At 33.8% G+C, this 13087-nt stretch overlaps 1 protein-coding gene across 31 annotated transcripts in view; it reads right to left on the reverse strand.

Moving 5' to 3' along the window:
- Window positions 1-13087, reverse strand: part of LOC133184031 (zinc finger protein 768-like) — a 47482-nt gene that overhangs the window by 30730 nt on the left and 3665 nt on the right. For 28 of the 31 annotated variants that reach the window (XM_061318923.1, XM_061318924.1, XM_061318989.1 and 25 more), the window contains exons 2-4: window positions 11780-11978; window positions 10368-11662; window positions 9963-10222 (exon numbers count right to left, since the gene is read on the reverse strand). In XM_061318923.1, coding sequence (XP_061174907.1) covers window positions 9963-10222; window positions 10368-11662; window positions 11780-11905 — 1681 coding nt within the window. In that variant the 5' untranslated portion in view covers window positions 11906-11978. Of the gene's footprint in view, window positions 1-102; window positions 478-661; window positions 904-7108; window positions 7498-9962; window positions 10223-10367; window positions 11663-11779; window positions 11979-13087 lie in introns of those variants that run through there. The other 3 variants (XM_061318954.1, XM_061319092.1, XM_061318935.1) reach the window with 3 other exon arrangements.

The following is a 13087-nucleotide window of genomic DNA, read 5'->3' on the forward strand; positions in this document are numbered from 1 at the left end:
AAAGACTTTCAAGACGTATGTACAACAGCAATATTTGTACACCAATTAACCTTAAAATTAACACAAATACGAAACACATATTGGAATCAGTTTTGTTATAGATTTTTCACTCTTGTTAATCCGTTTTCTTGCAAGATAACTCCATGTGATTTTTCAGGTGATACTTGTGTTTAAACCCTAAGTTACAGTTTGGACAGTAAATCCTCTTTTGCAAGAAATGAATTGATTTAACATGCCTAATTGCAGTTCCTCTTTGAGAAAAGGTTTTTCCACATATTTTACACATGCTCCCCTTAAACCTTCCACTGTCAACTTTCACAACATTTTGGGTTATTTGAGGGGATGTGACTGGTTTAATGTGTGGTAATGGCAACATATTTTGTTGTGTTCTTATTTCAGATACTGCAGACAATGGGATGTTTATCACGGTAAAAGAGCTGGATCCCAAACTGCTCCCTAGGATACTGTTCTCTGGGCCTACAGTAAAAACAAAGGAATAGAACCTTAATTATTCACTTTCGCCAGTTATGATTTTACTAAGAATACTCAAAGAATTTAAAACAAAGGCACAATGTCAATCTTATCCAGAGGTGAAGATTTTGTCATTTCCACCCTCAAGTGAAACATGAAACACGACCTAACCAACACTTCAAAAGGGTTTGCCAAAAAAAATGTTCTATCCACGCACATGCTTCTGAAGATGCAGTTTTAAGTGATCACTTCTCTTAAAAGTTAATTTACAAATCGAGCACATGTAAGGTCGGGCATCGGTGTGAGTGTTTAAATGTCTTGTCATATTGCTTTTGTAATAAGTTACAAATGAGCATTGTCTGCACTGAAGCATTTTGGGATCACTGGATGGTCCTTTTGTCACTTTGGAACTGCTCATCTCGGCAACAACCCCTACATACAAAATAAAAAATAACCAATCAACCTTATTACCTTAATCCCTTTAAAATTACAGAGTTCAATAAAGGCTGATGCCAGAGCAAAAATGTATTACCAATTCTTCAAACAAGAGGCCCATGGGCCACATCGCTCACCTGAGTAACTTTGGCCATGATGTTCTTTACCAGATTTCCCCCTTATAATACTTATTGTGGCCCCGCCCTACCCCCAGGGGTCATGATTTTAACAATTTAAAATCTACACTATCCCAGGTTGCTTCCTCATAAGTTTCTGTTTTTCTGCCAGTTGTTCTTGAGAAGAAGATTTTTAAAGATTTTTCCTATTTATTTCAATGTAAAACTTGGATTCCCTATTGTGGCCCCGCCCTACCCCCGGGGGGTCATGATTTTTACAATTTAGCATCTACACTACCCCAGGATGCTTCAACACAAGTTTCAGTTTTTCTGGCCCAGTTGTTCTTGAGAAGAAGATTTTTCCTATATATTTCAATGTAAAACTTGGATTCCCTATTGTGGCCCCGCCCTCCCCCCGGGGGTAATGATTTGAACAATTTAAAATCTACACTATCCTAGGATGCTTCTACATAAATTTCATCTTTTCTGGCCCAGTGGTTCTTGAGAAGAAAATTTTTAAAGATTTTTCCTATTTATTTCAATGTAAAACTTGGATTCCCTATTGTGGCCCCGCCCTACCCTGGGGATCATGATTTTAACAATTTAAAATCTACACTATCCTAGGATGCTTCCACATAAATTTCCTCTTTTCTGGCCCAGTGGTTCTTGAGAAGAAGATTTTTAAAGTTTTTTCTTATATATTTCAATGTAAAACTTGGATTCCCTATTGTGGCCCCGCCCTACCCCCGGGGGTCATGATCTTAACAATTTAGAATCTCCACTACCCAAAAATGATTCCACATAAGTTTCAGTTTTTCTGGCCCAGTTGTTCTTGAGAAGAAGATTTTAAAAGATTTTTCCTATATATTTCAATGTAAAACTTGGATTCCCTATTGTGGCCCCGCCCTACCCCCGGGGGTCATGATTTTAACAATTTAAAATCTACACTATCTCAGGATGCTTCCACATAAGTTTCAGCTTTTTTGGCCCAGTGGTTCTTGAGAAGAAGATTTTTTAATGACCCCACCCTATTTTTGTCTTTTCTTGATTATCTCCCCTTGTAAGGGGAATTGGCCCTTTATTTTAACAATTTAAACTCCCCTTCACCCAAGGATACTTTGTACCAAGTTTGGTTAAAATTGGCCCAGTGGTTCTTCAGAAGAAGTTGAAAATGTGAAAAGTTTACAGACGGACGGACGGACGGACGGACAGACAGACGGACGGACGACGGACAACGGGTGATCAGAAAAGCTCACTTGAGCTTTCAGCTCAGGTGAGCTAAAAACACTTACAAAAGCAAAGAAAATGTGCCTTTATCACATTCTTCATTTCAAACGTCTCCAAAATGGAACTTGTGCTTAGACTTTAAACAGCCTCCAGCTTGGAAAAAAAAATGAAGCGAAAAAATTTATACTGAAAACTTTTCCAATCAATGTGCAACACAGAAAATTGTTTAATCGCAAGGGAAAACCAATCCAGTAAGTTTGTGATGTGAAATATTTACTGTTGCTATCATTTATTCAAGATTGCCAAAAGAATTCAACAACTGATACTTTGAAACTTTCCAAGATTTGGACTAATTTAACACAAAATGATTACTGAGTATTCCACAAAAAGAAAACATTTTATACTTCAAGATAATCAATGCATAGGTTTAAAGGTTGATTAAGAAGTTTTTATCTAAAGAACAGGTCATATGCACTGGCCTCCATCTCTTTACTTCTACAGTGTTACTATTATTAATTGCTATATATATTTAAATTAAAATCCATAAATTCACTTAATCCCAGAAAATCAGTACTTCCTTATTTTAGCTCATTTCACTCTGCTGAAGTAGAGAAGAGACTTTTGGATTTTACATAAATTGATGGCATTCATGAGCAATACTAATAGATATTGGAGTTAACAAAGTTATGCATTTAAATTAACTTTCAAAATGGTCTCTCTTGTAGTACATGTACTTTAAGAGAGACCAAATCCTTCTTCAGGTTTCAAATCTCTGCTAATGTTTGTTTGCTCGAGTTTTACTTTTTCAGGTCAAGTAACATTATCTTTTTTTTTCCTTTTATTAAAAAAAAAATCGCAAAAAATAACAGAAATTTAAAACTTTTGTGAGGACTTAGCCTGTTTTAATAAAACAACCAATCAGTTGGGTACAGCAATACACCCTTCCATAAAGATCATCCAAAAATCACAATCACACAAGACACCAAAAAGAACCTCTTACAGGAACAAAACATTTAAAACCCATCAATTTCAACAAATATGAACACTTCTCTTAAAGCCTTCTTCACATTAGCATCAACACAGTATTTTTGTCTTTGTTTACATTTCTGGATTTATATTTTGTATTTTCTTCCTCTTTTTGGTTTTTATTCAAATGACCATTGCATTTGAATAAGGTTTTGAGAATATATACTGGAATAATACTTCTACTTCTAAATTGCAGGATATACATAGCTCACGAGAAAGTAAGTGTAGAAAAAACAGTAATGCAACAAAAGACAAAAATATCTGTGAAAACTTCTTACAACCACTTACAATTTCAAACAAAACAAGAAAAGCATGTGCAAAGCCTTTTTCTCAGTATTACTTCAAAGTGAAGAGGTCAACATTTATTGTATTCAATTACTCCTTCAATTCATAAATAGTCTAGTATTCATATGCATTATAAAATAACTGTATATAAAAATTTAATTTTTTGAATATGTGTAATAAAGATTTCTACACTTACTTCTGTGATAATACAATTAAAACAAATATCAGATCTTTCTGCATCTTAAACAACAAAACTGACAAACTTTTTTTTTAATTTAAAAAAAAAAGACTTCTTAAATAATTTCAAAACTTTTAAGAAATCCATGTAATTAAAAAATATTTTTGTGTTTATAATGCAGCAGATATGATACTGAAAGAAAAAAAAATCTGGAAATTTCATCATTTTGGGTTTCATAAAATTACAAACCATAATCTTATGAACATCTACTTGTGATACATTCTACATCATATACCTACCCTAACTTACCTTGCTTCACCGCAGTCATCCAGCATCATGGAAGATGAGTATGTGTTTGTGTCTGTTTTGTGTGTGTTCATGCATGTATGCAAGTAAAATCATCACATCTACCTTTAGAGGTTTATTTCTTGAGGTATAAAATAAGTTGTTTAGCCAATCAAATTAAAGATTTTTACAGTTACACTGTCATCGAAAACCTTTGTTTAACTGTTTCTTAATTTCAATTTAAAAAGTTCTTGAGACTATATCAACCTCCAACAAAAGATGAAATGATCTAAAACCAACATGGTCAGAAAATCTAATTTGTCTCAAATTCTTATGATTACTTCATTCCTGAGCTTTGATTTTGAATATTATAGGATAAAGGCAGTCTTAAAAGAGTTTCAACTTCCATCAACTTAAGTTGTGGGGTGTTACTGTTAAATATATTTAGACATGCATCATTACTGCAGTTCAAGATGTGTTATACATATGTTATAATTAGGGTTGGCATGGTTCCCTGAAATTACATAATACCACAATTGAAATTGTTCAGTTGGATTTTTCTGGATTTTGGTTTGGGTATGGTTTGTACATTAGAATCTGTTTTTTCAAAAATATGTCATCAAATTCAAAAATGACCAAGACTACAGTGTTAAATATATCACAACTGAAATATTCAACTATATGTACTTCAACCACGACAAAACATTCGTCACCAAAGAACTGGATAATAAATTATGCAGGAGAGAGTGGTCATCTACTATGCTGACTATATTTCACAATATATCCCTTATAGGCAAGCTTAGTAGATGTCAAGAAGTTATATTTAATCTAAGTCATTGTGGTCATTTTTGAGTGAATTTAGTGTAAAAAAAATGTTTTTTTAAAGTTTAATTCATGAAATTGAAATATATATAAAGATCCAAACTAAAAAGAAAATCAAAAGCCTGAAAGGCTTCAATGACGTCGAAGAAGAAAAACAATTTCAAAAGATCATTTTGAATTTGAAGATAGCAATAAGTCAAGTGAGTGACTCAGGAAACATAATTAAAAAAATAGTTTAAACAAAATATCACAATTACAGTCTGGGGCCTTATGTCATGGTCCGAATGGAGCAGGGTTCGAATTGACCAGACACCGTCGAACATGTTCATGCTAAATTCTTTTCAGTCAGTTGAAGAACTATGAAGGATTTCATGAATTTATATAATATTTTTTTCTAATTGCCAATGTCAAAGCATTGTATTAGTGATTGCATCTAAACTACAACCAAGACTCTGTTCTGTTACAATTACGATCGAATTACGATCGGGCGTGGTATACGGTATACTGGGAAATTGAGGAAATGGAGAAATACAGCAATACTGGTCAATATCATCGGTTTCTAGGATAGAGTTGGTTAGAAGATTGTATAAGTAAAGCTAAGATTTAGAAAATCAATCTTTTTAGTCTTGTAGTATTCGTGTTTATGTAATTTTGTAATTATTTTACCTCCTGTTGTGTTGTTTATGTTACACGGTTATCGTTCCGAAATGTTATTCATGTCATTCAACGCACCCTTTCTGTAGAAATTCATCCGCAACAACCATCACGTTTTTCTTGTGTGAAAATAAAACATAATATTGTTGTTTTGCAATAGAATTAATTGCAGATATAATTGATGCAATTTTATTTTCAAGCTATTATTCATTTCGAGCGTTTTCAAAGAAATTGGTTTATAGCTATTGCTACTTTCTATTGCGGATGCATCGACTGACACATTCGGTCGCGTACATATCCGGTCACGATTTCAACTGGGCGCTTGCTAGATGACGTTCGAGCTCCAAGAGCTCGACGTCATAAAAATCCAAATTGAAAATTTACTAAACAAACCCAACTCAATAACGTTTGGAACCGTGACAGCCCTAGTTACAGTTATGATAAATGACAAACAATTTAAGAAAGATTTCTTCTCTTTATTAGAACACATTACAATCCCTTGCAAACATGTGCAATGTAAAATTTTACTGAGCTTTTCCTGGGTTGGAGCATAAAAATTCTTGTAACTGAATCAAGCTCATTGCTACTTTGGCCAAAGGTAAGAGATGACAGTCTTTAAATATTGCAATTTCTCTTCAGAGTTCATGGAATCCATACTAATTAAAACTGCTAATAAGGACATTTTATTGAGTCTCTACGGCTATGTTTTAAGTTGTCATGCTTAAATTAATTTTATATTCTAAATCATATTTAATTCAGCATGCATGTATGTGCACTTCATTCTTTTCTTTTTTTTTTTTTTTTAGGAAAAAATTCCCTTTCTTTCATTTTTAAAGGAACAGCATGATTAGTGATGAGTGTTTAAATAGGATACTAGCTGTCTTCAATCATAAGGTTTGAAGCTGTCTTCAATCATAAGGTTTGAAATTCTTTTGATGAATGTATTTGAATTCATAACAAATATTTCTTAATGAAAATAAAAAAATATAAGAATTTTTGGTAAATTCCTGAATGTTCAGTATAATGCAGTTCCTCACATGGAACTTTTACTGCACCTTAATCCTTTGTTGATCCAGACAGAGTTGTTCTGAACAAAATCATCCAAATGGAATTGCAAATTTTGAAAATTTAAGCAGTGCAATAAAATTTGTTTTCTGGGGGTAAAAAACATATCTCTGACAAGACCATAGCTCTACTTCTTTGTATTTATAATATTGAAAGAGAGAGAATTAAATTCTCAAAACAAGGCATATAAATTTTGAACATAAATCCTCAATGTCTGAATGTTTTAAAAATGGTATTTAATAAAAACAATTTTTTTTAAAAAAATACTTTCGATATATTTGGATAAATATTTGCTGCTATAAAGTTCTCTAATTGAAACTTTTTTTAACCTTAAAATAATTGATAAAATTATCCTGAACATATCCTTGCATTTATAAATCCCTGATATCTCGATGTAGTCATAACATACAATTAAAAAATTTACTGATTTTCGAAAAGATATTACAAAATGCTCATCCTCACTTTAAATAACAGTTCAGAATTTGTTTTCTATAAGAAATACACAAGTAAGTTCTTATCTAGCAAAATATTTAGTTACTTTTAGTTACTTTCAGGGTTTCTACAGCCAGTAATTCACTTTGGTGTGATAATTCTTGAAACAAGTAGATCTGGCATTGCAACATAGGTTCACATTACACTTGACGCACTTCATGGTTGTTTTTGTTCGCTTACATGGATTTTCTGAAAGAGAGCACCCAGGGTGGCTATTTCTGTACAGAGTATGTTTTTTGTTACACACAACACAAACTGTATTACTGCTTCCAGTAGGTCCTGGCCAATGGGCTTTTTCATCTAGACGATCGCCATCAAGATTCTTGACTCTTGGCTGCTTGAGAGTTTGCCTCTTTTGTCGGTAATTGCTGATTGGTTGATGGGCAAGATCAAGATCTCTCTCTCCCTTGAAAGCAGGGTATTGATCAACAACTGTGCCCTCTACAACATAGGCAGTGTAGACTGAAATATCCCTCATTTTGGTGTCAATATTTGCAGTGTCAGCAGCATTTTTTTTAAATTTGCTCTCTGTCCACATCCTCAAGTAAAAACTTCCAATAATGGATGAAAAAAAAAACTACTTTCCTGACCAGTTTAACTAATTGTGGGTTAAACAGAACAGTTTTATCTGGGGGGTTTTCAGTCTTAGTTGTTGAAGAGTTAAGTAACAGTGGGAACACAGAGAGAATTACAGTCAAATCTCATTATCTTGAACTCCATGGGACTGAGAAAATACTTCCGAGATATCCGAGGATTCAAGATTGGTTGGGACTTCCATATCACTTTGACATGGCCATGGTATTCAAGATATCAGTGTTTGAGATACCAAGGTTCAACTGTATATATATCTTGCAACTTATCTACAAGTAACCTACAGGTATATTAAAATCAATTTTACTAATGTTGGAGGAGCAGGAGCAGCATTAACAGACACCTTACAAATGCATGAGCTATTCTTGCTTTGGAACAGAAGAGCTAATACAAATATATGCGAAACTTGAAACAGCAAGGTAAATGGCATCTGGTGTTATATTGCACCATATAACATTAATTAATGCCAGTACCTCTTTCTCATAATTACAATCATTTTCAAATAATACAAATAATAACATATACAAAATGTGGTTTACCATGCCACAAAATAAGTATATGTTCATTATGCAAGTCCCTGTATGCTTTTTTTTTTGATAAAATACTTCATGATATATATACTGCGGAATTAGGGTTGTCACAGTTCCCCGAAATAACCGAAAACCCAGTCCAAGTTGTTCGGTTCAGTTTCAGTTCCTTTTTTCTGTATTTTGGTTCAGGTCTTGTTTGTATATAGAATCTGTTTTATACAAAAAATGATATCGAAATCAAAAGAATGGGGCATGTTAACAGTGATAAATAAACCATAACTAAAATTTACTTCATCCATAGCAAAACATTGTCACCAAAGGATGGGATAATTATTGAAACCAGCTGGAGTGATCATGTTGTTGCCAAAAGTCGGCCTAATAGTCCTTAACACAGATGTCAAGACATTAACATGGTTAAGACTTGTTTTACAAGGTGAATTCAATGTAACAAATGAAGATTCATGGAATTTTTGTTCAAAATAGATGTAAGAAACGAGACTGAAAAACTCGAAAATGAACCAAAAATTTACTGAACCAAGACCCAAGAAACTTCAGAAATCATTACATTTTGTGGGGATTCTTTTTTTGCCCATTTCATAAGAAACCCTTACTACTGAATTTACAACTCTTGAATTTACAACAGAATTTACAACCTCAAAGAGTTTTGATCTACAGAACATTTCTTTCATGAAGATAAATTTGCCAACAAAATTATATCGCAATGTACCTGAATTTTTAAGGGATTAAAATTGGTCACATTAAAATTAAATGATTTTACAGTAGAAAAACTCCACAGGGATAAACATATTGAACATTTACTCTATGTGTTGTTGTGTTTTGTGATGAATTGTTCTCCAGGTGATCCTTGTCCTTCCTCTTCTTCGATCAAAAACTTTCTAGACATTTATTCATAAGCACAGATCAGGTTTTAATAAAGTCTTATTTTTTTCATTTTCTGCTACCCCCACACTTAATGTTCATCCAGATTTGAAATCATTATAAATAAATGAAATTCTACGTTATCATTACCCTTGTTTTCTCTGTCAAGTTGGAATGAGTCAAGGCCTTTCTGGTCATTTTTTTTAATTTAATTATATAATTAAAAAAAGCATTTCCCCCACCCTTGCTTTAACTTTTGCATTTTGCTCCTATTCTGTGCTTAATCATACGTTCTTTCATTCCAAAAAAAAAAATTGTTGATGTCTGCACAATTTACAATCTTGTTTGTGTTTAAATACACTGTATATGCTTTTGAAGTAATCTGAATTTTTGGTGTAGAAATATACATTTTACCCAATGATTTATTTCAACATTTTTAAAAGGGGGCCAGTGGCTTTCGAATTTGGAAAAATTATCAACATTTTAGTCCAATTAGAAAAAGACAATATCAATGTAAATATCAAACAAGTAATACAGACAATTCAATTATCTGTCTTTTGTATTACATGTTTAGTGAATTCCTTGTCTTTAACCCTTTTAAATATCTATTTAATTAAAACTGACCTTTCTGCAAAAAGCCAGGGGGGATTCATATGGGGAAAATTTCTTAATTTTTGAAAGCAACTTATTTCATGTGCAGATATCATCAGGACTACATTTAGATGAAGGTGCAGTTTAGTTAGAACATCAAAAACAATTTGAAGTTTACTGAATGGAAAAAAAATTCATTGTTGATTATTTTCATTTTTAAAAAAATGTTCTAACTTGGATCCACATTCCTCTAACAGCAAATGATGAAATTTCCATATCGAATTCACATGAACATTAAATGCAAAACAAACCCACCTTGAAACGCTCCCTCCTGACCCAGCATGGATCCACTTTGATCACCACTTAAATTGCTGCCTTCATTTGATTCATCACGCGTCCATTCAATGGGAATTTCTCCTGTATCCTCTTCACCTTCTTCCTGTCCACTTAAAAGAGCCCCTTTTGCATCATCTGGAATGTCTACATACATGTCTAACCCACCAGTGTCAGACTCCTCCACTTTGATGAAACTAATATCAGGAGCCAGGTCTGAGGAACTTGATGTGTCTTTGACACTAAAACCACATAAAACAACTTAAAATTGATCTCAAAATGTTACCAAAATTTTTTTGTTTCAAGATAAAAAAAAATTCATATTAGAATAATTGAGCAAGTTGAAAGCTTGTTGTTGATTAAGAAATATTTAAAACAAAGGGTTACCTCTGTTCTGAAGTTCCTTCACCAGCCAAGAGCTTCTCAACAATTTGAATTGTCTGTGAATTAGATACATGCTGCTGTACTACTTGGCTGCCTCCACTGGCTCCTTTATTTTGAAACCTGTCTGAAGTTCGACTGTCCTGACTAGAGCTGGACCCTGGGCTCTGGTCACCAACGGGCTGCACTGCAGTAAGAGTGCCTGGGATTGGGACTGCTGGTCTAATGGATGAGGGCTGAGGTATGCTGGCAGCCTGCACTGCACTACCAACAGCAAAAGGCTTTGGCTGAAGAGGTGGCAACTTTGGTGTGAATGACGAAAGAGGAGGAGGATTTATTTGTGGCGTTGGATGAGATGGAGGTGGTACTTGAGGACGCTTCGATGAACTCGGTGAATATGATTCTGATGGGCGGGAATGAGCAGAAGGTCCTGATGGATGACTTCCAAAATTTGAAATGTCTGAGTATCTCTGCTGGTCACGTCTTGCACTTGGAGATTCAAATGACACTCTGTCTAATGATGATGATTGTGTATCTCGATGTGGTGAGGGTTCATGGCGGGAAGTAGAGGAATGTGTAGTTACATCTCCTGGAGAACTTGAGGCAAGAGTCCTCGACTCTGCTTCTTCTACATTCACTATTTGAATGTCATTAGAATTTGTAGAGATTTGACTAGATGCTACAGATATTGATTGTGAAGTTCTAATAGGGGGCAAGTCTGACTCTTTCGGCCATCCTTCAGAATCTCTAAGAGCTGGCTCTTTGTGAACTACTTCTAAACTGTCTTCTAAAATTTCTACCACATCTGCTGCTGTGGATCCTCTACCCCTTTCAAAAGGGTCAGAGTTATAGCTGTGGCTCATGGATGTTCTATCATCCATTCGTTGTATCCTTGGTCGCTTTCCACTGGGACTCGCGGAATCAACTGATCTTTTCACACCTACATCCTGTACCATTTTCTGAAAATCTGATGTCCTTACATGGCGAAATTCAACACTATCCTGGAAATTCATCTGAGGTCCAGACGCCATTTTCATGCCTGTTTTCTCACTTAAGCACTTATAAAAGTCTGAGCAACATTTGACAACACTTTCTACTTGTAAAAGCTTTCCCATTTTTTCAATGTCTTTGCAGTTTTCTTCTGTGAGTGTCATAAAGCCCTCATACAGGTAACGCAGGAAAGAAATGACAGAGGACTGCTTGATATCAGCTGCCATTCTGACTTCTAAATGAGATCCAAGGGATGCATTCTCCAGATGCTGCAGCATGGGACAGGCTGCTATGAGCACAAGTCTGTGGGCCTGGAAATAAAAGAATGGATACCAATCATTATACCGATTTAACATTCAATGAAATACAAAATCTCCCAAAAAGTGCTTTTGATCTGTTCAAAAACTTAACAAAATTGATTTTTCTACCTTTGTATTGATGGATCCTGTTTTGATGACTGCATCACACAGTAGCTGATTTTTCCACATGTTCGTCAGATAACTCATGGTGGAGCTTGAGTATATCTGATTCATGTACATTTTTTGATAACTCATCTTTGGATATGTGTTTGGTTTCTACAATCTTCTAATGTTATGTTGCTGAACTTTTGAAATATAATCTGGATTTCTGTCAAAAAAGATGAAAAAACAAATGTTTAGAACAGTCTTCTCATTTGGTCAACTCAATATATATTAGTACGTGTTCTATGAAGGGAGTTTACTGTGTTTTGAGTTTATTTGGTTTTCTGTTCGTCGTGTGCATTCAGCAGGCATCTTACTTTACTGCCTTTTTCACAAAAAAGACAGGGTATTTCCTATGTAAATAAACTAAAAATTAATAAAAAAAGAAAAACTATATTTTTATGTAACATTTGCACTACATGAGTATTTATTGTTATACCTTTAAAAATTTGTTCCTATATAATTCTGTACTAAACAAGATGATTGTGTTTGTGAAACAATGATGCCCTCGTATGTAGGGTTGGATACCGTTAAGGATGAAACGGTACGATACCATACCGGTATTTTTGAAATGATACGGTATTTTTAACGATCTGGTACTATGCATTGATGAATAAGAATGAGGGTTAATTTCATAACAAATGTGCTTTCACCATTCACTAACCTTTCAATGATATAATCTAAAATGAGCTTATAAACTTTGTTCCATGCTTTTAAGATATAAAAATAGATATTCCTAATATTCAAATTACAAACATTTCATTTCAACCTTTGACTAATGATCAACAAAACAAATCAATCGAATCCCAAACAAATTAATTTGCACAAATCGGCTGACTGCTTCACCCGGTTGCCAGGACCCTGTTTGTTTGGTCGCACTAAATGACGAAACATTAGATAATGGATAGATCACATTTTTTGCGACATTTTGCCTTTTTAATTTACATTTATTATCAGTTTTTATTTGTAAAATTAAAATAAAATTCAGGTGAATGTATTTTGATTTTTTTAAAAAAAAAAATATACGTATTGATTTACTTCGAATATCGGCAGTAGAAAGTTAAGTATCGTTCTAAGAATCCATTTCGTTACATGTAGTTAGCCTACCCTTTCAGTGAGGGGAGAATTCGATTTAAGCAAGTTTGGAATGGGTTTTTTTAAAATCAAATTGAATGTATTCAAATGTTTTAGAGATTAAGAAGTACCGTTATTAGTACCGGTATTAAATGAAACGGTATTTTACCGGTATTTTTGAAGTAACTATTCGGTACGGTA

Source organism: Saccostrea echinata, unplaced genomic scaffold (assembly GCF_033153115.1).
Source record: "Saccostrea echinata isolate AGI-Se365-2 ecotype Australia unplaced genomic scaffold, CSIRO_AGI_Sech_v1 ptg000001l, whole genome shotgun sequence".
Classification (NCBI taxonomy): domain Eukaryota; kingdom Metazoa; phylum Mollusca; class Bivalvia; order Ostreida; family Ostreidae; genus Saccostrea; species Saccostrea echinata.